At 33.8% G+C, this 26,164-nt stretch overlaps 1 protein-coding gene across 1 annotated transcript in view; it reads left to right on the forward strand.

The window, feature by feature from the left end:
- LOC148956676 (uncharacterized) overlaps positions 1–26,164 on the forward strand; it is a 275,875-nt gene that overhangs the window by 219,199 nt on the left and 30,512 nt on the right. Inside the window, exons 14-16 of the mRNA XM_089091698.1 lie at positions 2,206–2,421; positions 17,521–17,731; positions 24,586–24,738. Coding sequence (XP_088947824.1) covers positions 2,206–2,421; positions 17,521–17,731; positions 24,586–24,738 — 580 coding nt within the window. The remainder of the gene's footprint in view (positions 1–2,205; positions 2,422–17,520; positions 17,732–24,585; positions 24,739–26,164) is intronic.

The raw sequence follows: 26,164 nt of genomic DNA on the forward strand, positions 1-26,164 counted from the left end.
TCCATTAGTCCCAGAGGAGTGGATATAAGAGGAGCTAGGATTCATCTTGTTCTTCCTAGATGCAACCTTAATCTAAAGAGCTTTAATAACTATGGGAACCAAGCGAAAGGAGCATAAGTATAAAATCTAATGCAGCAAATGACTCGATGAATTGTTTTTGATAGACCTGTGTGAGTTTATTCGTTCAAATAACAATTTGGTTTACCTGGTTTTATAACTTGAAAAAAACAAACACGCACAGATGGTATCAATTAGGCTACAGTAGGCTATACTATCAAAAGCTAGATTAAGACCCTAAAAAAGGAGTATATATGAAAATATAGAAACATATAAGTAACAGGTAAATTTTTAATCAAGACTGACAATGGAATATCAGGGCCGTATCCTGGGGGGGGCGTACCCGGTTTGAACTCCCCCCCCCCGAAATTTTTATCTGACTCGTAAAAAAAGTAACAAAAATGTATATAAACAAATTTTGTATGCGTTTTTTTAGTTTTTTTTGTGTAATCCCCCCCCCCTGATTTTTTTTTTAGTAAAATCCCCTCCGAAAAAAAAAATCTTGGGTACGGCCTTGTGGAATATACTGACGATTTTGAATTCACATCTGGAAACCCTCATCAGAAAAAAAAAGAAAAAAATCTTGAATAAACAGCAGGAAAATAATATAAAAGACGCAAATTTTATGTACAAAGAAAAATAAAAAGAGAAAAATGAACGAAAAAATTCACATATGGAAAACTATATTATTTCTTATGCAGAATTTTTTTTGGACTATTCCTTACAGTGACGCCATCGCAAACAGCATAAAAGTTCCTTTAAATTTAAATTCCTCATTTTATTAAACTTAATTTGAGTTAAATTTTATAAACCTAAATTTTAGTGAAACTAGTCAAATTAAATTTAAATTCTTCATGTTTTCTTTGAAGCCGTAGTCATACTTGATAAATAAAGACTCACACAAAAGACCATAGGTGATGCAACTGTCTCCTGCTGGAAAACCGAAAATTGGTAAAATTGCCAAAAATCCATCGTCAAACGCGTATTTGGTTTACTATGAAAATATTTTTTGATCGTGAATTGAAATATGACTGTGAATGCAAAATGTACTTGTACATTAGACTTAATCATGTGAGTTTAAATTAGCTTGAAAATAAGTCCAGTTTAAAAGGTATTATGTCAAGTTGAAAAATTCTTGAGAGATAACTCAATTACCAAGCCTGGTTTGAACTATAGACGTTCGCAGGGGGTTGGGGATGGAGTTAAGATTGGGAGGCCTCGGATCCCTACCCGCATGAAATCCCTAATTTTCGAAAATATTAAATTATTTAGATTATAAAAAAACAATGTTACACCCTGTCCCCCCCCCCCAGAAAAATTCCTGCATACCATCTTGCATTGACAACCACCAAAGTTGGATATTCGTCCCTCGCTCTCTTACTGCCATTCCTTCTTGCACCTTTTTTTTTTTTTGCATGAACTGTTATTTGTAAGAACTAATTTTTTAGCCGTCAATTTTTTGGGGGCCAATTATAAAAAGATTCACAACAATTGGGTGAATTGCATGAAAACAAGAAACTATGGGGCAAATTTTACATCGTTCATCACTGTCATTCATTCTCTAGACTTTATGCATTTTTTTTTCTTTGCATGAACTGTTATGTGTAAAAACTAATTTTTGAGCCTTCAGTTTTTTTGGGGGCCAATTATAAAAAGATTCACAACAATTGGGCGAACTGTATGAAAACAAGAAACTTTTAGGCTAATTGCAGATAACCTGATATTTTTTGGGGAAGAGGGATGAACCCAAAGGGGGAGGGGGAGGAGAATGCCCATCTAATCAGATGGGTATTGTTAAACTAAAACATTCAAATGAAATTCTGAATCTCTGGGTTTCCTTCCCTTGCCCTTTCGCTATAAGTTTTGTATGAACTGTTCTTCTTAAGAATTCACTTTTGAGTGAGGGGCAAACAGTTTTTTTGGGGCCAAATATAGAAAAATACCCAACAATTAGGTGAACTGTATGAAAATAAGAAATCATGCAGCAAATTGTATGAACCTTGTGATTTTAGAGGCGAAGGGGATATGACAAAAAGGCCATGTGATGTCCGTCTGTTAAACAGGTTTGGGGCTAATTAAAATATTTAAACAAAATTGGGATTTGCAAATTTTAGTATGATTCGTTGATCACCAGAATATTGTTTTTAGATCTCCCTTAGACGAAGGGTACCGTCCAGAAGTAATTATAGATGGCGATGTCTCAACAGATGGTCTTGCAGTCGACTGGATTTACAATCACCTATATTGGTCAGATAATACTAAAAAGACTATTGAAATGTCAACTCTTGATGGAAAAATCAGACGAGTAGTTATCTCTGACAAGTTGCGTGAACCAAGAAGCCTTGCAGTAAACCCTTTAGACGGGTTAGTTTTGTTTCCATCTTTTACACTTATTTGATTTTTTGTCTATTTTTGAACTATCTGTTTCTCTCAAATCTTTTTGGTGAAGCTTGAAAGATTGAAAATATGTTAGGGTAAATTTAGAATTTACTAAAAACTTGAAAGGAACAGGACAGAACACAAACAGAATAATCAAAATCTCTTTTCAATAATTTCCATGACTTATTTTTACCTCTGAATTAAAAACATCAAAAGGGATCTGCCGTCGAATAATTTAAAATATTTACTGTATTGCATACAACCTGAAAATGCTGCGTTAGGAAGGAAAGGCATTGCTGCATGAAATTACCTGCGAATGCAGCAAAGGGGCTTCGTGTATTTTGTATTTTAACCTTATATTTAGTTATTACTGCTCGTTCTGGTTAGTTACGCAACAAATAACCAAAGGAAGCGTAAATGAATACAATTAATCAACAAAACAATGCACAAAGGCCAAAACAATATGACCCTTAGGTGATATCCCTACTTGGCGAATCAAGGACACTAAAGAAAGTATAAAGTTTTCAGTTTTGTCGAAATTGATTCTTGTTTTCTGGTCTACTGAAAAAATCGGGGTAAAGACGGAAATCTCAGGTCCTAACCCTTCCCCCTATCGTAAAAAAACAATAAATTAGATATATTTCTGTTGCTTTCTTTTCGTGATCGCTGGTAAATTAACCATCTTTACGGCTCTGATTTTCCTTTTCTTCTTGCTCTTTTGTTCCTTCATCCTTTTTGCGTTTTTGTGTCTATTTTTCTCTCTCTGAGAGTACTTAAAACGGAAGCAATGGAAAAGAAACGAAATGGAGAAGGGAAAAAAGAAGACTACTTCAAAAGCAAGGAAAGTGATTCACTGACATTACTATTACCGCTTAAAGCTTCTCTTGGCGCACAGCTACCCGATAGCAGCTCATCTATTACCACTTCTCCGCTACTACACTCTACTGAGACCTTTGCTCATGTCTTTCTTTTGGAGTCCCCACCTTCCTTGAAACTTTTCTCGTAACTCCTCTCTACTGCACATTGAGCTCGTCTTGCTTTTCGCTTCACTCCAGTAGGATTGTCAAAATTAAACCGTCAGGTAGTCTGTAGAATATATGTCCTAACCGTTTTAATCTTTCTTTTGCTAAAACCCTAGACAGCAAAGCGTATTTGTGTTCTCTGTCATGTTTCTTATACTTTATTGTATTTATCTTTCATTATATATTCTTAGTTTATTAAAACAAATTAGAAATAATTGAAGACACTAACCAAGTAAAATCGTTAATTTATGAATTTCTAAACCCCAAAATAACTTATTAAACTAGAATAGCTCTGAATATGCCTAGCAATTCAAATAGATGCCTAGCAATTCGATAGAACTATCAACCACTTGAAATATCGAATGCATTTTACTGGACATCATTCTTTCCCTGCATTGCAACACACATTGAACAGTAGTCATGCTCCAGCAGAAACTCAGGCAAGAGCTTATAAGACAAGTTCTCTTTAAAATCACTAAGGAGGGAGGGGAGGGCTTTTAACCCTTCCTTGATAGAACCCTCCTGCGGTACTGTTTATTTTACTTTTGGTGACTAAATTCACTTTTCATATTTACGTTATGAATGTCTCGACGGAAACTGTTCATTTTTAGTTCTAAAGCTAAAATTTCAAAACTGAAATGTTAGCTGTTTGTAAACATATTAAATGACCCATTTTGCTGTTCTGCAGAGGCGTAAACAAAATTTTTCCACAAATTTTGCCCCTGTTTTATGCCACAATAAAAATTTTGTGGGGCTTGATCTCTTCCTTGAAGGAATCGTCTCGATTTTTTCTTGTTTGCTTCTATAATTCATTGGAAGTGCTTCACAGCAACGAAATGTCTTTTCTATTATAAATTGCTGTTTTCTTTCATGCATCTATTCAAGTTCTGCACTTTTAAGATCTATCTCACACAATTAGACAAGGGTTTTCAGACAGTCTGTATTCGAGACTACAGCCTCTCTTATTGCATACTTAATTACTTTGGTCAGGTTAGAACTGGTGTGACCTTTTTTTTTTGTTTTTGATATAGCGTGACTCTGTGATATCTTGAATGAAATATATTTCCAAATATCGTAATGGCTGCACCAAATGGGCAACAATCTTTTGTTTGTTAATTCATCGAAACTGTGCGTATGGTTGATAAAAATTGTGTTTTGGCTCCTGGTGCTCCCGTTTTTGCAGCAAAACTAGGCACTCATGTTACTCCTGACAAAACCACCCTAATTAAAGAGATTATTAATGGATGTTTTGGCTCCTGGTGTTTTGGCTCCAAAAATTGTGTTTTGGCTCCTGGTGCTCCCGTTTTTGCAGCAAAACTAGGCACTCATGTTACTCCTGACAAAACCACCCTAATTAAAGAGATTATTAATGGATGTTTTGGCTCCTGGTGTTTTGGCTCCAAAAATTGTGTTTTGGCTCCTGGTGCTCCCGTTTTTGCAGCAAAACTAGGCACTCATGTTACTCCTGACAAAACCACCCTAATTAAAGAGATTATTAATGGATGTTTTGGCTCCTGGTGTTTTGGCTCCAAAAATTGTGTTTTGGCTCCTGGTGCTCCCGTTTTTGCAGCAAAACTAGGCACTCATGTTACTCCTGACAAAACCACCCTAATTAAAGAGATTATTAATGGATGTTTTTTTGTCATTGCAGGCTTATGCATCTTTTTAACATTTTAAGGCTAGAAAAAGATTGCAATCATTAAGCATGGAACAATTTAGTTCTATAGACAGCAATACCCACAGTTCATATAATTATCCAGTATGATCATTCTCTATCTCACCCATTATAAAAACCCGGACCGGGGTGCGAGTGCTCCAGAGAACGTAGAAACATAAGCGGCGTCAAATCTTTTCACGGGTAGACAAGTCAGGCGTGAAACAATCGGAAACAAGTAGAAACCTGCTATTAATAACTGCACGAAGAAGTGGGAGGAGCTTTTTGTTCGCACCGAGAACGAAGACCAGAAATGATCTGCAATAAGCTTACTGGATAATTATATGAACTGTGGCAATACCTTACTGAATTTCCAAATTATAATTAAATAGAGTACTTAATAGTTCATTGGCACAGAGTAGGCTACTATAATGAAGTTTCTTTTTTTTATAAATCAAATCAACAGTCAGTAAACCTTCCGCTCAATATGCTTGCATTCATTTTGCTTTATATTGACTTACAGTACAGGCACTGGAAGCAAAGAAAAAAATATGAGTATCTTGAAGTAGTTGTGTAGAATGTAGAGGGTCTGGTAACCAAACGTCGTTGTTTCCAGAATTAGCGGGTCTAGAATTATCCATTTTTGTTGTTAGAATCATTCAAAAAAGGCAATCAAGATTTTGCCCCAGGCGCAGAAGAGGCCAGAACCGCCACTGAACTCAAACCATTTAAACATCAATTGATAGAAGAATTTTGTCCCTATTCGACACCTCCCCCTCCCTTAAAAAATTATTCATGGCTGTTCTATTATAGGAAGAAAATCTGGTGATTTTGAATTAAAATCAAGTATTTTGCAGCAGGGCATCAAGACATGGCTAATTGTAGAAAAATCCAAGACAGATAGTCTGAGTAATTGAGAGGCAAATCTGGGATAAGCCCTTTTTAGGATTGTATAGAAACGATGTCATTTCACTTTACCTTTTAAAGGTGCTTTTTCTAAAATCCAGCAGCAAATTTTCTCAGACTTACAATTTTTTGTGCGCAACATTAAATTGGATAGATTTTACTTATTTAGAATTCCAACAAAAAAAAGCCGATTTGTTTAATATATTTATCGTCGTCGAAGCTGTAGGCACATATATATTTATCGTAATCACATTCTGTAAATACTGCTTCTTGTTTGGTGAATCCGAGACCTGAGCAGGTTTGGATACTTAATTTTGAAGCTGGATCTGACCAAAAGACGATCTTGCTGACTTCAAATATCATGACGAAGACAGTGCCATGCACGCAAATATATGATGATGCTGTTTAAAGAAAAAAAAATACATTCCAATTGACCTGCAGTTGAACTTACAAGACTGCGTGGAAAGATGTGGTCATCGTGAAAAAGTCACCCCCCCCCCGATTTGCTGCAATTGATGTTAAATAGGAGAAACATAAAATTGGAGGTGCATTTTCAATTGCCCTCAACAAACGCGTAGTGGGTCTCCTCAAGTACAGAAAAACATCATCAACATTGTTGGAAATGTCACTCGGAACATAATTTTAAACAGACTGGAAAATACAGAGTGGGGCTAATGAGACGAGTAATATAACTTCAAAAGTGCACCTTGTTCCTGCAACAATAACTGGATTGAAGAACGATTTTCGTGCTAGGACGCCACAAATGATTTAACTGGGGTAAAACTTGCGGAGCAAATTATTAGACCATGCTTCGAATTCGAATTGGAAATAATCATGTTTTTCGGAATTGGCTTTGATGAAGGTAGCAATATGGCCGATTCGTATAGAGGTAGTGCCTTTTTCCCTTATTCAGAGCAGCTGTGTAATGAACTCTACATGAGGCTATAATCATCAAGCAACAGCGAGGTTGATGCTGCATTAGCTTGGCGTGTTACAAAATAACAAATTTATAACCAGTTTTGTTTCTCTGAGGCTAGTCTCCTTGCTGATCTGACTATGTGGCAAAGCAAGTAAAAGTCTCTAGGGGAATTTTTTCATCACAATTGAGTTTCCATCCTTTCTGTTGTACTTGTAATGCTGAATATCCTTCTAGAAAATGTTTAATTATTTTCAACATAAGAAAGAAGACGTGCATAAAGTACTTATATTAAACAATTGCAGTTAAAAACATAGTGTTAGTTTATTATCTTGATAACTGAACATAATAAATTTCCTTTCTTTCGTTCTAATTTTTTGTCGTATAATATTAATCGTTGACGTAACAAAAATGTCTAGCGGATATTCAGTTTCCATTAATGTTCTTGTAGACAAGTATTTAGAAGATGCTATGGACTGTTTTGTCTGTTACTAAGTCGCGTTCCACTGAATAGAAATTGGAAGAAATCTGAAGCCTGCTCATTTTTTTTATGGGTCATTAAATGTGAAAAATTGCCTCTCCGAGATCTGTTTCATCTACGACGTATGAGAATTGTTTTATTGTTCGGTTACATTATAATGTAAACTGTGGCTGCTTGGGTTTTTAAGAAATTCCCAAACGGTGTTAAATGGATTATTATACGGTAGATTGGCGTGAGACAAGTCAAAAGGAGCTTTGTTACACTCTAGATTGTTTTGCTTAAAATGAAAGAACATTAATTTTCAAAACTAAAATATTCAATAATTAAAAATTTGGAATAGCTTAGAAAATACCACAGCCAATGCAACAACAATTATATTATATTAGATAAATAAATTGTGATAATATTTTAAAAAATCATATATAATAGGTATACTTGAACAAAGGAGAAGGTATGAACAATTCTCTAATGGGAAATTTTGGTCCACAATATTGGGATTTAAAAATAAAAATAATTCACTTACGTGCAAACCAGAATGGAAGAGGGGCTGAAAAAAGCTTTCCCTTCGTAAAACATTTGAAAATTTTGAGTTGAAAATGGATTTTTGTCATTCGTATTAATACTGACATGACGCAAGTTTATTTTCTTGTTAATAAGACATCAGGGCCGGGTAAAGGGCAATTGGAACGATTGGGTCCAATTGGGCCCGTATTTGAAAGGGCCCCGCGCTGCCATCAAAATGAACAAAAGATTTTCTCGTAATTGTAAAATATTCTTAACAATTCCAGTAAGCGTTGCTTCTGGAGAGAGATCATTTTCCAGGCTAAAACCAATCAATAAAACAAAACTATCTTATACCAGCAATGAATCGGGAAAGATTAAATTGTTTATCAGTTATGTCGATTGAAAGTGAAGACGCAAGGAAATTAGATTTTCAAACAATTTTAAAACCAGTTTATTGAAAAAAGCTCAGAAACGTGCAAATTCATTTATTCATATTCGGTGATGTAAATTTTAAAGGGCATTTTTAGGATTTTCATAATATCTAGAGGAGAAAAAAGTAAATTAACAACAGCTAAAAATGAGGAAAAAAAAGGACAAAAGAAGACAAAAACGTAAGCTCAAAAGGAACAAACTGGGTCATCAAATGAGACAAAATAAAGAGAACAGCATGAGAGATGTAAATGCACGCTCGAAAATGAACAACCTAGACCATAAAAAGTGACAAGACCAATCCGAGCAGCTAAGCCAAGGAGCATTAAAGCAAATGTCTGAAGCAATGATAAACAAAAATTAGGAACAAAGAAATTTTCAATTATAATTCTTGTGAAAATGACAATTACAACGAGTCAACAAAGAAATATGCTGCTAAAAGATAAGTGGCAGGGGGAATTACAACGAATCAAAAATGAAAATGAAGAACAAAGAAATAATTTAGTTAGAAGTAATAAGACAGCGAGAACAATGAAATGTGTAGTTAGAAACCCTGCGGCAGTAAGAATTACAAGCAACAGTGGGAATCAGAACGTGTCAAAAGTTAAAGTGAAGAACAACAAATTTTAGGGTTAGTAGACACGCGAAAACAAATATCAGAACGTGTCATAAATGACAGTGAAGAACAGAGAATTGTGCTGTTAGAAGTCAAGCAATAGCGAGAATCAGAACAAGTCAAAATGAAAGTGCGGAAGAAAGTAATATTACGTGAGAAGAAAAATGCCATCGCAATCTTTGGCGCCACAGGCGCAAAACCCAGTAAAAAACTACAAAGATGCCGTCAACTACGCAAGGTTTAATTACAAATCATTAGGACCCTTCAATATTGTATATATTCACTGTGAAGTCAGCTACTTTCCCGCAGGAAAAGTAGCAAACAAGATAATTTATTTGAAGGTTGCTGCCTGCTTGGTCGAATTGCATTGCCACCTCCACAATTTACAAATGAATGGATTTGGCCTATTATAGGACATCATTTGCTCTTTAAAGAGCTCCAAAAACAAATACGAAACTGGAATTGATGTTTTGCTTTAGCTTCATTCAACGCAAGCGGTGATCAAACCATAAATAATCGTAATGGTTTTCAGCTTCAAAGTAGATGGACAAATTTATCACAAAATCAATTTAGTTGCACATCAATCACAAACCCCTGAAGGTAATTTTGAATCAAATTTATGTGGCCAAATGTACTTTTTAGACCTCGATGAAGCTGCTAAAGAGCCCCTTGCACATCCTTTAGATCATGGGATCTCTCGTATACCCCTTGGATCTCTTGGAAGAAATATTTTGAGACACAAACAACTATGGTAAAGGCTGCATGAAAATGCAGGAAGTGGAGGATCATTTAAATCAACTTGTTGCTTCACTGGGACAACAGCCTCGGATAGAAGACAAGTGACAATGAGATTCAACATTTAAAAGCCTGCTGCGTAAGCCGTTGGTCTCCTGGTACTATATATATATATATATATATATATATATATATATATATATATATATATATATATATATATATATATATATATATATATATATATATATATATATATATATATATATTAGAATTTTACTCAATAATTTAATATATAGAAAGGGCCCAGCGAAGAAAACTACAATCGGTCCCGATCCGGCCCTGTATGACATAATATGTTTCTCTTCTTTTCTTTTTAAAATATTCTGCAAGAATATAACAAAATAGATTTTGTTTTTAAAATATTCTAAAATAATCTAATTTGTATGGGGTTTAGAAAAACATATTGTTTTTCAAGCTAGAAAACAGCTGTATTTATTCAATAGCGGCGAAATTTATGCCAACTGTCGAAATGGCATTTTTTTTCTAGGTTAGCACTCATTTTAGTGGGTTTTTTGTTAAACTGACCATTAAATTTCTGGGGTTTTTTCACCATGTTTTTCTCAATATGAGGTTTACGAATTTACTTACTAGTTCACTTAATATGGTACTCGGCTAAGTAAATTATCTTCATTGAGTGGTCGTGTATTAGGTATTTAAAGTAATTTGCCGAGAATACTTTACATTTTCCGTGAAAAGGCTAACTTATGATTCGTGATTGTACGCTCTTGAAATTCTGGAAGTTGGCTTTTGTTCTGCACAACAAAAATGTAACTGGTATTTAGTTTTTATTTCAGTGCGTTCGAGCCTTCCAAAATCACTTATATCTCACAAACACAGATTACTTATTTTTAGCGTTTTACGGGTCATAAATGACGTCAGAGGCTAGAAGGATCACCACTTGAAACGGTTTGGATTGGTTGTCGGATAAAATACACGTGCTATCCCCAGAAAATGCTGTATAAATGACGTCAGATGTAAAAAAAAATGCAGTCTCTTTGAAAGTGGAAAATACAAATAAACTAAAATTGCATGTATAGAACAAAAGGGAAAGTAATTGTGAAAAACGACATACCTTTATTAATTTATTAAAAAGTATATATTTGCAGTGGAGCGCAAAAGTTGATTAATGTTTTCATCTCCCCTTTTGTCCATTACGTTTTAGTAAAAAATTCGCCGGATTATTATTTTTACCTTTCAAAGATTACACTCAAGCAAGTTATTGGTAAGCAAACGCATTATTTACTTTTTTATAAATAAGTATTTAAATTGTACTTTGAATAATTTTGTCTGTTAGTAAGTTGTGCCCCACTGAAAAGAAACTGAAGCCTGTTCAGAACTTATACATGGGTCATAAAGTTTGAAAAGTAGCCTATTTAAAACTTGTTTTATCTCCAAAGAAATAAGGATTCTTCATTATGATGGCTCTATTGTTTCTAAGCCTTAAGCTATAGCTGTTTTCGTTTCTAAAAGATTTCCCAAAGGTGTTCAATTCATCATTATACGAAATACTTTGAATTCCATCTCGAAAGCAGATTGACTGTAGCCTAGATTATTTTTACAAAATTGAAGAGCATACGTTTTCAAATTAAAATGTTTTATACCCAGGGCGTTTAAAATGGTTTAGAATATACCACAAAAATGGCAACTAAAATTATATAGCAGAACACCACAGATAAGGGTGGGGCTGCTATCCTCCAAACCAACCTAAAGGTTGAAGTGTCATTTGTTGTTTACTGGAAACTGGACAGATTCCTTTAAAAATTATTTATCAATTTAAAAGTCTTGACTAGAATTAAAATATACTGTGACGAAAGTAGGCGTCATTCTGAAATTAATTTAGTTTTTTTTTGTCACAAATATATTACTGTCAAAAAATTGTTTTTTTTTCTCTTGAAATTTGGTCAGTATTGTAGGTTTTCAATGTTGATTTTTTTTTATTCTAGACACTTGTTTAAAATATATATCGTCCTCAGTAAAGTGCAACACTTTTTTTTATGGGGTGTGGGGATTTGGGATACTGCAGCCTAAATCCTATTTGTGTCTATTTCTGTTGTTTTTAAGCTTTAATTTATTATCATTTTTTTTTTCAGACGTTTTTGATTTCATGGATTCATCGACAATAATTAATATTTGTTTAAGTTTTGACATATGCCCAAGCCACACCATAGTCACATCTTTCTATAACAAAGCCTGTTTTTTTTTATTGACATGGGGTTTCTTTTGATTTTAGCACCACACTTGTAGTTCAGAAGCGGAAAGTTAAAATTGCAACAAATTGGTTAAAGATTGGTTGGTAAATTTTTATCAACACTCATTTCCAACTATTCTCTACTAAAAGTACGTCTTCTAAATTTGTGTCAGATTTCTGTTGCAGATAGACAAATTGTCGTTCCAAGATTTTTATTCTTCATCCACGCTATTCTATGTGAGTATAGTAAAATCAGCCAAACCTAGCACCGCTTCTGGCACAGTTTCTGAATATACTGATTGACAATGATCTGGAAGATATTTTCCAAGAGTAAAAGAGATTACCCTTTTGCTCTGAGATTGGTACTTCGATTGACTCAGATCCAGCTGGCAAAAAGATGTTAATAGGTCTAAGCGGTTTCCTCTGCTCGGGCATTTCATTTTAAGCCTACTTGTTCTCCCAAACGCTTCCGCTGCTGCTGAGCGAACTTTCTCAGCTTTCAATCTGAACAAAACCAGCATTAGAAATCGTCTCGGTTTCACCACCTTGAACGGGCTTCTAAGTGCAAAACGGATCATCTCAAAGAACTGAAAACCACTTTTGAAAACGGTTCTGCATCCAAAGTGGAAAAGTTGCAGAAGGGGATATGAAAAGCTGGGCTACAAGAAGAAACAAAAGAAAAATGACCAACTAGCATAAATGTTCCCCTTTTTTTTAATGTTACAGATTCATTACCTTTGTGCGGTTCAACCTGATTTCTTGTCCAATATAGTCGAAATACTTCTGTTAAATTAATTTAGCTCTGATTAGTAGAATCGACCAAGAACTTATGTAGAATGACCAGTGAATTGTGTGTTCAACGCGTAAATAGTCGGTGGGTAGCCTAGCTCGTGGGCCAATGGGAATCCGTAGTGTTCGCCACTGTCATAGCGTGATTGCTGATATGTTTTGTGTGTAGCTTCTGGTGCTCGTTACTCATCCTATAGGGTGATTATAAGTTGTTGACATTACGTTATTGGACTCCTTACTTTATCCATTATTAGCCTTAATGCCCAAAATTTCTAAAGGAAGGCATAACCACGACAATCAGATTCGAGAACGCTTTCAGAAATTTTACTGAAACCTTCTTCTAAAATGCTTTTAGTGGTTTGGGTCGGCTATTTTGTTAATGTGAGAGAGTCTATAGAAGCATTCTTCATATTTCAAGCTATGAGGTTGCTACTACCTTGGGTTTATTTTTCCTGCTCTTACCCAAGAACCTTTTCTCATTTTCAGCGAAATCAATTAAAAATAACTACCGGCGAGCGTCACAAAGCGACGCGAGCAGCGAATTTTTAACCTACTCTTCACATGGTACAAATTAATCTTTTGTGGTACAATTTTGGTCGGAAAACTGGTACAATTTATCTCAAAGCGTTGGCAACGCTGCACAGAAGCACACATATCTGATATTAAGAGGAGGCGACTAGGAGACACTTTGTGAGGGGTAGGCCATAATATGAGAAAGTGCATTTATAGACATCAGTTTTCCAAGATGGGGAGATATATTGTAAATTTACAAACCCCACAATATAAAGACAATTTGAATATATCACTCTCTCTTTTCTTTTTCTCTCTCAGTCTCTCATTCTCTCTCTACTCTCTCTCTCTCTCTCTCTCTCTCTCTCTCTCTCTCTCTCTCTCTCTCTCTCTCTCTCTCTCTCTCTCTCTCTCTCTCTCTCTCTTTGATAAATAGTAATTAATTCGATAGAGTTTTAATTCGAAAAGTTTTTCAGAGAAATGCAACGGGGAGTTGTTTTAAGGGTTTTCTTCAATGAAAAATAATTTAATATGTTTAAGCCATGAGCCGCAGAACATTTCCCTGATTGTAAACATATACACTGTCTTCAATCACCCAGAAAACTTTTGTCCAGGTTTTTTCTCCTCTGTGGTTTAGTTTCCTCTGTGGAATAAGAGAGACTGAAACTTCAAAGGAAAAGAGTTTTATGATTTTAAAACATCTTCAACTGCGCTTTTGTCGATTTTGGGAGATCCTCTAATTATAGTTACATTCAATTTCGGAATACAAAGGAAAATGCCGAGAAGCTACTAGGGTCTTCAAAGGAAACATATTTTTTTCTATTAAATTTACAAAAAAAAAAAAAGAAATAATAACAACTCAGCAATTTCATTCAATTGAAAGAGACCGTTAGAAAAGAAGAAAACATTTAGTTGATTTTGGATGCTCTTGGAAAGAATACTCCCCCCCTCCCCACTAAATACGCCACTAAAAGTAATTTGTATTTCTCGGCTTCCCAAAGTAAAAACGCATATATACATTTTTCATTGTTCCGAGATAACAGTCTTCAAAGTTTCTCAAGTTTTGAGGCACTTTTCTCACCCATTGCCCAACACTAGACACAGAGTCTTAAGTGAAAAACTGTTGGGATTGGCTTAAGACAGTAATCGTGTCGATTATGCAACTAAAATAAATGTCAAAGTTCGCTGACTCTGCTAATTTTTATCAATTTTGACTCCAACGTTTTTCATCACCAGGGATGGAGATTTGATGGAACTCCACCGTCAAAAATCGTCTAAGCACATCCTCACAGCTTTGACATGCTTGTTGCTTTTCACCTCTATTTTGAAACTTGGACTCGATAGATCCATGCACTGAGTCTGCAGTCATTGGGGTGTGACCCATCGCTCGTTAGTTGATGACAATGCTATCAGGCCCACCTTTCGGATTCACAAGTATCATAAACTCACTGTAAAGGGCACAATTTTTGTAGTTTGTACCACAATTATCAGCATAGAACAGAAATAACTTCACATCACGGTTCATCCTAATAACCTTGTGACACGAGCTGCCAATATCACGGTGCGTCACGTTGTTGTAAAGCCTCATTCCACAAGCCGTAAAGATTGAGATTCTGCTCCATAGCATCAAATGGGGTGAAAGTCTTATTGAAATATACGAGGGGCGATCAAAAAGAAGGGATTCTTTTCTGCTATGCATGATTGACAACAAAAGCACCGCCTGCAAATCCAAAGTGTAGACCTTTTGCTCTGTTTTAGTGTTGACTTTTTCAGTTTCTCGTCTCGCAGGCTCAACTAGAGCTTTGTGTAGTCTTCCTTTTTGTATCAAATGTAAGATTTTGCTCAACCTTCTCCTTTAAAAAAAAATAAAAATATTGCAGCTATCGCTCTGAGGTAGAAAGATATGTTTTCTTCATTCAGTATTCTTCTGTACAACTCCTCTGAAATCTAAATGTCGGGATTTTTAAGCCGTAAATCATCAGTCATGATTGGGACACTAAGAAGAGGCACATCTTTTTAGGGATGATTATTGCTTTTAAAGAAACTTTCTTGTCATTCGGGTACTAAATTTGAGTGTAAAAACGGGGTTAAAGGGGGGATTTGTAGCCTCCCTCATAGTTGACAGAGCCTTGGATTGGCACCTCATTGTGCTTGGATCGGTAATTCAAGTCGATTCATTTACGCAAAATCCATTAATCTTGAATTTGCTCATCAGTTTAAATAGCACATGAAAATTTGAACAGTTTAAAAAAAAGGGTAAAGATGCCGAAAAAGGAGTGTCATCTTGGTGAAAACCATATAATCAAATTCAACAGAAATGAAAACTCTAAACCCATTTGTTTTTCTATTTTTATTAATATATATCAGAAGTGGTCGTATTGAACCAGAATTCGTAGAATCTTTTGAGAGGGCTCATTCGACCGAAAGTTTCTAGTTCCCTTAAAAGAGCAAGCATTTTTTAGCCATATTTCTGCAAAACCGTGATCTCGGTCCGGACTGGGCCGAAATGTTATCGAGTGAAAGTTCTAGAAGCTATGGTCCAAAAAGCGTTTTGAGCTCATTTTGTTCAAATTTCATGCGAATGATGCTTCGGATGAATTAAATGAATAAGTGAAATCATTGTAGATTTGACCTCTGACCATCCTTCATTAGAAATAATGTTACATAGGTAAATATAGGATAAATCGTGTGGTATGGGCACTGAGGGGGTATAAAGGACCTTTCTTATTATAGAGACAAAAGCTTGTTTTGGAAAAAAATAATTTATTTTGAAAATTACATGCTTCAAATGAGCTCTTCTTAAATTTTAGGTTAAATGAGGGGACTGAGGGGTTTAAGCCCCCTCTTATTTAGTGAAACTTTGGGCATGGTATTAAAAACGGGTAGAAATTACATAAAAAAAACTTTTTTTTTCAAATGAAAGAAAAGAGTGACAACAAAATTTAAAAGGAACAGAAACTATTCTGTATATAAGTTAAGTTCGTTCCTCAATTCTCCACCTTTTATCCTAAAGTTTGACTTTTTGCCCCCAATGCTTCAAAACGAATTTTCAAACACAAGTGGAAATGGAATGGAATAAAAACAGTTCTTAGCAACGACTAAATAAGTGAAGGGTGCATAGAAGTGCATTTGCTTCACATAATAACATTGTCCGTTTAGATGTTTTTAAATGCTTTTGGTAAATAAAACACTTGCAATAACACACTTATTATATTTTTTGCTTCTAAAAATGCTTCTAGAAAGGCAGCAGTAAAACCTCTATGTGCAGAGCAGGTGTTTCAGGAGGAGACAGCCCCTTCATATACAGAATAATCTTTTTCAGCCTTAATTTTACTCTTTAACTTCATATGAAAAAAACTTGTTTTTTCTTCATTTGCTATTGGTATCAAAGAGAACAATACAGATTGTGTAATTCCATGGTGAAAATTGTGCTTTAATTTCATCGTTTTTCATTTGACGTATGTTCATTAGCCAATCATATCATTCCTTAAGAAAACGCAACTTCTGGAGAAATATGTCTCTTTTTGAAAGCCTTATTGCTTCTCCTTTGTGGAATTTTAAGCTTTGAGCTAGTAAAAGTTTTCACTCACGATATATTTTTCAAAATACTTTTTTTTTTTTTTCGTCTGTTTCTGTGTGTGCATAGTATTTTTTTCAGTTCGGAAACTTTGTTGAGTTAATTGAGACGCTTTTGCCCATTTCGACAAGAAATTTCAACTTTTGAATGCTTACAATCATAACTTCATCAGGTCTGTCATATTCCTTCATATTCCTAAAATTCCTAATAAAAAAAAAATGAAAAATATTTCAAAAAAAAATAAAAAAAGAGGCCGAAAAAAAGAGCTAAGACACTGTTGTGAATAGAGTAAACCTAAAGGCTACGGTTTGAAAGTATAGAATTTTTCAGAAGATCATTTTTATTGTTCCTAAAGCATGTTTAATTTTTTTTTTCCACCAAAATTTTTCCAAACACTTATGTGAATAGATCTTTAGTTAAACACAGTCTACTGACTTACTAAATGCACTAAAATATGGTAAATCTCAGCTGAGATGTAAAACTCATTTTCCACGCTTACTGTTGAACTTATTTACTTCTAAGCCTACTGTTGGTAGTAGTTTACAGTTTTTTGCCAACAAAAGGAGGAGAAACATGAATTTTTTTTCTCCTATTCGCGCCCCCGTCGTCAAAAGAAGTAGAAACTAAAAAAGGTCAGTTAAATTATTAACTAAATGGCAACAATTCGATATTTATAATCCCTACTTATTTATAGATGGCTGTATTGGTCAGACTGGGGTCGTAATCCTGCGGGAAAAATTGAAAGGGCTGGCATGGATGGATCGAATCGACAGACTATCATCGACAAAGACGTAGCATGGCCTAACGGCATTACATTAGACTATGTTCAGAAGAAAGTTTATTGGATCGACGCCAAACTACATCTCATCGGTTCTTGCAACTATGATGGCTCAGACAAACGAATTGTAAGGATTGATCAAAATAGTTTATCTGATTGAATAGAATTTGTAGCCAGATAGGGGGAGTAGCAGATGGTTTGAAACCTTTTAAAAGTTAGGATAGTACCTAAATCGTAAAAATTTGAAACCTTTTCAAAAATACTTAAGAAATATGACCATTTTAATCGAAATCTTCCAATTTAGTTAGAAAAAAGCGTAAAAAGGACCCGATACTGATGTCCTGTATTAGTTCCCCTCCCCTCCCGCATACGGTATTACATACAATGGATTCTTACTGCTCAAATATCATTTTTGTTGAATTTTCTTTTTACTCTATTTTTTTCTTATATCGTTTCTAATTTTTTTGTATCTTTTATTAGTCTTTCTTTTATCTTGCTCTAAGTCTTATAAAAAGGATACAATGGTAAATCGTCAATCAAAACATCAAGTCAAAGGAAGAAGCCAAGAAGGAAAAGGAATGATTTGATGTAATAAAACCTTATTGCACCTGTCAAATTAATTTTTGATTTTAAAATATGTTTAGATTCTCAACAAGGCTTTCAATAAGGCACCTAACCTCCTGTAATTGCAATCTACTCCAAGTGTCTTCTCTGGGCCTTCATGTCAATTTTTAATTCCTAACTGGGGGGTTTCCTAATTATCTCTTCCAGGAAGTTGTTTCCTCTAAGAAACCTCTGTGCCATTTGTCCAACTAGCTGAAATATACAATGCTATTTTTCGGTGGTAAAAAAGTAATATACGACTTAAGGTAATTTTTCCCCGGTGGCATAAAAGTTTTTTAATTAGGTTGAGTATCTTCCTTATTTTTCATTATCCTTTGTTTAACCATCTTATTATGCTCTTTACTGTTCAATATTCTTCTTATTTCCATTCAGCACCCACTAACGCTTTAATTCACTTATAAAAAGTTTAGCCATTATTAGTTTATACTATGAAAGTCGTAACCTAATTTTTCTTTAAGCAATTTTTCACTGACTATTTTGCCTTTATGACCCACAGGGAAAATTTTTAAACTGCCTGACTTTTGATGATTTCTTTTTTACGGCTATTGAAATACTGCATAATGTATTTCATCTAATAGGAGGAATGACATGAGCCTTCTGTCCTTGAAGTAATGAAACTCTTTCCTGAAGAAGTAAAAAATGATTCGGATGAAATGAAACAGAGGATAACAGCTGAAAATTGCTGCTTTGAAGTGTCATGGATATCTATTGAACTTCTAATAGATTTTCTCAAAGTTAATAACAGCATTGGCTATTATTAACTGTAAATAAACAATAGGGGCGATAAAAAAAAAAAAAGATTGTATAAATAATATATAAGATAATAAAACCAATAAAATAGTAATAGTGAAATAACGAAAGAGGTAACTGACTGTTAAAATAAAAATAAAAAATAAAAATATTATTAATTAAAAGGAGTATTTTCTAAATTTGATAATAAGAATTTGTTGATTAACTACCCTTCTATTTTCTGGAAATGTTATTTGTTTGTCGGTATTGGTACAAAATTACGCTAAAAAACATTTTCACCGAAGAAAATAGAAATCAGAATAGAAGGGGATATTTTAGTCCTTTAAGCCTAGTGGTAAGGAAACTACTTCCCGGAGGAAACAAGAATGATATGCATGTGCAGGAAGGACAAGATGGATAGAGACAATACTTAGATAGAGATACATGGATAGAGATAGAGGAAGAATAGCTTCTAAAATACTTCCCTTTTATTTTGCTAATGAGATGAACTGTAGTAAACTATATAAGTGATAAAAACAGCGTTGTGTGATTATTAAAAATAATTGAAAATTGTAAGAACATTAATAGTGGAATAATGAAAGATATAAAAAATAACAGGAATGAATATAGCACTGAGAAAAAATGTGTTTATTTCCAAAATTTGATAATTTTGGAACTAAAGTAGTATATAGAATATATATTATCGAAAGAAACTAGGAAGCTGGTTCCGTGCTTTGCCCACTTCTTTATCTAATTTAAGTTGATACCATGCGTTTTTATATATAAGATGCACTGATAACGTCTTTTGCTGGTGACACGGTGTTTACGATTACAGCTACTTGTCTGAACCAGTTAATTGAGAAGACAAATAAGGCCCTCGCTGAAATGATAAGTTTTAAAAATTCAAGTTATTTGATAGTGAACATTTCAAAAACAGATTTGTAGAAATTGAGTTTCACGTGTTTTAGATAATGAATTTGTTTGTAATAGTGAGTTTTTAAAGCATATAAATGATGCTAAATGCATTGGGTTTAGTCTTGATTTTAATTCAAGTTTGAAATAATATTATGCTCTTGTGGAAATTAAAATCTTGAGGGTGATGGGTAAGATAAAGTTATTCAAAACCCAAATACTCTATAATGTTTTACTTTTTGCATATCTTCCTATTACTAACCCATATTTATCGTAAGTTCATGTGCTAAAGACTAGTAGTTTTATTTAAAGTTTTAGAAAGATCCAAACTTTACAGAATAAAATAGTTCGTATTTTAGGTAATTATATTCAGTTTGAAAATAGCACGTTGAATTACTTTACAAGCTTGAAAATTTTAAATATTTGTCAGTTACGGGATTATCAGTTAGCAATTTTTATTTATCAATGTTTAAATAAGTGTTCACTGGAGGTATTTTCGGAAATTTTAAAAGCCAATTCATCTTACCACGGTTAGGAGACTATACATGCGAGTGACCTTGCATCTGAGCTCCGGAATACTCGACGTGCTGCGTTTCTGCCTCGTTTTGCGGGACCGGGGGTGTGGAATTCCCTCCCGGATGCTATTAGACAAGCTGATAATGTAAGCCAGCTCAAGAGTAGATTGAAGCGTTACCTATTGGGTTATAATTTGAATGATTAGAAATTTGAATTTGATTAATGTTTGGTATGAAAATTGTTTGGACAGATAAAGGTCGCATTTTCGTGAAATTACCCAGCCAAAGCGCACGGAGTCGGCTCTATAGCCTAGCTGATACTTATTGATTTTGTCATAGTTGATTTAGTTAGAAGTATCTCTTTTTTTTTTTTTTTTTTTTTATATAGTTGATGTTGTAAGGATGATGGGCGATATTTCTTACTTGCGATTTATAGAGTGTAATTCTTTTAGAGTAGGAGATGTTCTTTATGTTGATTTAATTCAAATGCTGATTTTTCCCTGCAAAGAGATAATTGTTATGTGGATGTAGATCTTTATAATAATGGATTTGCAGCCATCGTAAACAAACCTTCGGGTTTTTGTAGATGGCTGCTGTAAATTTGTTTGTATTTTTTATGTTAAATAAATTAATTTGAATTTGAATTCGATCGACCTTTTAAAATAAGTGAAAAATTAATTAAAAAACAATAGCATCAATTTTTTTTTAATGTTCCCCAAAGAAATGGTTTTTTTTTCTCTAAAGAAATCCTCATAACCAGCAGAGGTCCTTTTATTAGACAGTGAAACAAATATATGCAAAAGCTTTAGATATCTGGATGACATAGTCAGTCATCATAATAAGTAGAGTAACTCTACTGATGATGATGACTGACTGTGTCATCGAAATATCTAAAGCTTTTGTATATATTTGTTTCACTGCCTAATAAAAGGACCTATCGCTATTTGGAATTCTTATTTGTTTCGTCATAGAAAAGGCATTGTGGTCTTGGAAAAATATATCAAATTAAGTTTCCATGTTTTTTTCTTATAGTTTTTGGCTTGACTATCTCGAGCCTTCGATAAAGATTTTATTTTATTGTTTAATATTCTTTTTCTTTGATATTTTCTACTGTTCTTTACTTTCGTTTTTTTGTTAGAAAAAAAAAATTAAGGATTTGCTGGACTTCAGTATAACCCTTTTTTTATGGGCACTTGGTATATGCAGTAGCTAATAGCATGAAAATTCGCAAAACTTATAAAAGCACTAACTTGTAATCCGTAACAGCTGGAGATGCGAACGTGATATTTTATATATATAAGATGATCAAATTAAATTTTGTGCACATGATTCTTTGAAAAAAAAAATGAATGTTGACCTTGGCATGTTTCTTTTCATGGACATTTGCCATTTTTTTTTCCTATTGCAATGGAAATTTGTAAATTTTACAGAATCACCAACTTCTGACTCGTGTAGTAGTAGGAGATACTAATGAGATGTGTAAGATAACTAGATATAAAGCGTATATAGTGTTCTTCTTTCAACTTTCAGTTTTTCTCTTTTTACTTTTCAATTGCTTTCCACTTTCGTTTTTCACTTTTCAATTTTTTTCTATTTTTTTAATTTTGTATTTATGAGTCCAGGAAAGATTAAAGAATTGTTGGACTTTAGTATATTTTTATTTTTAATCTTGGATTTGATTCCTAATGCACTGGAAAACGCAAAACCTCTTAAATCGACAACTTCTGGTTCGTATAGACATAGAAGATACACATTGAAAACATCCCAGATTTTATAAATCACGCACGCGAACAAAAAATGATATGGCTAAGAGAGCTGAAGAATTGATAAAAGCGAGTAATATACAATTATATTAATAAAAAATTACGGCAGGGTTGTATTGTTTTAATAGTACTAAGCAACACTAACGATTTATGTTAGCAAAGAATGGTAATAATGGCAATAAGTCGTTTGACTATTGCATATATTTTTGTGTGTCTGGGGGGGGGGGGGGTGTTGCTACTGCAACATAAATTCGTAAAATTTCTAAGATCCGTTACTTCTGATTCGCATAACAGTAGGAAATAATTACGAATAAGAAGAATAAGATTTCGAAGCTTTTACCTTCACAAACAAAAATGGATAAATCCAATAATAGCAAATAAACGGTAGCTATTCGGAATGATCTCACTGCCTGTTCTCAGTGTTGAAGAAAAAAAAAAAAAAATAGAACTACGGTGAAAAAAAAGGTAATAAAGGGAGACCATCAATTGTTACATTGATCATATATTGTTGGAAAAATGTTATAAAAGGAGAAAAAAATAAATGACTTGGCTCTTGGTTTATTTTCTCTTATTAGCTACAGAAAATCTGCATTGTTACTAAAAAAAAACACACAAAAAAACTTAGTTATGTCGGGGTGACTTTTTCCTTGTTTGAAATTCTACAAACTAGACATTACAAAATTCTTTTTTGGTGGTAAGAAATATCAGGAACCAAAATTCTTTAGTAGTAGTAAGAAACCACCTTGGCGATGGAGATAAAAAGCAAAAGAGAAGATATGTCCTAAAAAGGACATGACCGGACTAAAAAAAGCACAGTGGATCGCTTCTAGTAGAGATTTGTAATAATTCTTCAACATCAATAGTTCTGTTGTTCAATCGGGATAGTTGTACGGAATGGAATGACTTTCTCTACTTTAAATTCATGATTGCTGCTGGTTTTTCATGAATTTAGCAGTGAAATGAAGTTAACCCAGTTCAATGATAGCGCCACCGAAGGCGTACATTATTTATTGTAAAAAAAAACTACCGTTAAATGAAAGTGCTTCTATTTAAAGACCAGATGGAGCGTAGTAGAATTTAAATAGTTTTTAATCATTGCCAAAAACTCGCGAACAAGTCTTGCCGAATTTTCAAAGTAAACCACGTAATATTAATTTAGCACTCACGAAGGTGTTACAACATCGAAGGTGTTACAAAATCCAAATTAAGGGATTTAAAATGATATACACCTACAGCTGCATAAGACCAACATAGCTGAGCATGCTCCTCTGCCACACTAATCTATATTCAAATCTTCACTTTTTACCCCCTCCCCTGAAGTTCCAGTTTCCTTTAAATCCTTCCTTATGAAAACAATCATGTAGAGGTAAAAAACGGGTACCCGTTTTGTCCATTCTCCTAAGCAAGCTCTTGCTGACTCGCTCAGTACAGCACAGAATACACTCATATAATGTAAGACAACGAGCACCCGATGCTATCCTACCGAGTGAGTCTTTCCAGCTAAACAACGAGTAGGTTTTCGATCCTCACAAAGAGAATATACCAGAGTTTTTGCTAACAAGCCGTGGTGTTTTTTTGTTATTATAATGGCGACTAATGGACTTATTTGAAGTTGTTGGGATAATATTTTAGATAATTATTAGTATTTGATAATATTGAAGAGTACTAGTTTGGTAATGGAGTACTATTTTATGCTTTGATGGATTTCTTCTTCTTTTATAACCTCCTCTAAGACAAAACTTACTTTTTTGTATGTTGACCAATGATCTGCGTTGCGCAGGTACCGATCTCCTGATTCGATGCTTTCGGCCGGAGGAAAACACCAGAGGAAAAAATCACCAAAAACAACTATTACAAAAGAGCAAGCGCAGAAGCAAATTCATAGTTGCGCCCAGAATCCCAGGCGGGACTTCGAGCTAAGAGTTATTGGTTTTAAGGGGAGAAGTTAAGGGATTTAAAGTTAGTGCTACCTATTTTGATTTATTCTTCTAGTGTCAAAAAACCTAAAAATAACCACAGTAATAAAATTCCAGAGTTTGAGATATCAAATTATCTTTTTTTCAATTTTAAATTTCATTTTAATTACTATCATTTTTATTTTATTTATTTTTATTTATTTTATTTTTATTATTTAAATTTATTTTTATTCTGTCTTGAATTAAAAAAAAAATCTTCTTTTGTATAAAGTAGGAGCATATTCATTAAATAAGGCTAATTCGTTTTCTGTCGGCTATTTGGTCTTAATGATATTTCTGAAATAAGGATTCTTCACATCCTATATTTTTCTCATATATGTGCTATTGTAATATTAATAACAATAAAACAATACGTAAATATCATTTATTCGTCTAATGCAAATGAGGTGTCTTGATAACTAACGGACATCACTGTGCAGAGTATGTGGCTTGTCTATGTAAGCTCTTTTATTCTCCCCCTAGATAATCCGAAATAGGAAGGACATAGTAGGGCATCCGTTTAGTATTACAACTTTCGAAGATACGCTTTATTGGTCAGACTGGACTCTTCACACGATAATGAAAGCAAACAAGTTCACTGGGAAGGATGCCAAACCTGTCGTTGAATCACATTTCGTAAGTAGCACTTTGACCTGTTTTATTAATATTGTTATCATCCGTGACAATCCTTAGCAGCAATAATGCAAATTTAATTAAGTTAGAAGTTAGTGGTAAATTTTTTATAGTTATTTTAATAATAAATTCAATTTGTTTTTTTATTAATAAATGTATAATGCTAATAAACAATAAAATGTGAAGAGTGAAAATAGTATCAATGATTAAAATCAAGATATAATTCACTTTAAAAGTTAGTGTAACTTCATAGAAATGCCATTTTTAGAAAAGGTCTAAAATGTCTCTCAACTCCTTTTATCCTTGCGGAAACCTCTACACAATATACTCTATATCTGTTCCATCGTATTACATGTGACAAACACAACCTGTCAAAACACAACCTGACCTGTTTTTGGTCAGGTTGTGTGCAAGCAGCATAATTTGTATTCGTGTTTTAGTGTCGCGATAGCTATTTAAATAAATGAATAAATAGGACATGAAGTAATCTCATTTTGTCTCAAGGAACTCCTATGGATCTTTCCTATTATCCTGAAGTACTGAGGAATCGGAATTCTGGGGAGTTTGAAAAACCCTACTTTTAATGTTTTCGAAGACCCCACGAAAATACTGTTTCTGAATTTTTGAAAACTAGCAGTCACATGAAGCGTGTCAGTCACCTGTCTACATCCTAAACATGTAGCTTGCATTAGAAGCATATGACTTAATGCAAATTCAAAAAAAGAAAGAAAATAGTTTGTTGTCAACCAACGAGAAAATAAAATAAAAATATGATCACTCTAAAAAAAAAAAAAAAACATCAAAAGGAACGACGGTCACTCGATTATAGTTTGTCGGCTAGTGTGAATAATTGTGTCTTTTTGGCCACACAACCTGTGATGGAGACCCGTGCAAAGAAATCCACGATGGATCTTTGTCAATCAAATGCTATGGTAAAAAAAAACACACAAAAAAAACTGTTAGATAATATGCAAGTTTTTCGCCAATTAACACAGTAATGTTGTTTTGTAATTAAGCCAAAGAAATGTACTCGCCATTGTGCTGGTTCTGAAGACTACCTACAGTAAGAAACTTCCTGCAAGGATTACCTAAATGAGAGCTTTCATTGACGTGCAGTCACCATGTGGAATGACTGGAAGCTATCCCAAAGAACTTTCGCTTAGATGCTTTAAGAGAAGGTTTAGTAAATATTGTAATATTCTATATTATTCCAAATAAATACTCAAAAATCATAAAAAACAATGATCACCAGGACTATTCGCACATCAAACTGGACATAATGCCAATACAACACAAAGACATAATGCCAAAAACCTGAGACGGAATAGAAATCAGAAATAGATTAGAATTCAGGATAGAAATCAGAAAGTTTTTTTTCTTTTATAAATTAATTTGATTCGTCAAGGCAAGAAAATACTAGCTTCACCAT

The sequence above is a fragment of the Artemia sp. Qi Xiang Cuo genome, chromosome 1 (assembly GCF_049724085.1).
Source record: "Artemia sp. Qi Xiang Cuo chromosome 1, ASM4972408v1, whole genome shotgun sequence".
NCBI classification, from domain to species: Eukaryota; Metazoa; Arthropoda; class Branchiopoda; order Anostraca; family Artemiidae; genus Artemia; species Artemia sp. Qi Xiang Cuo.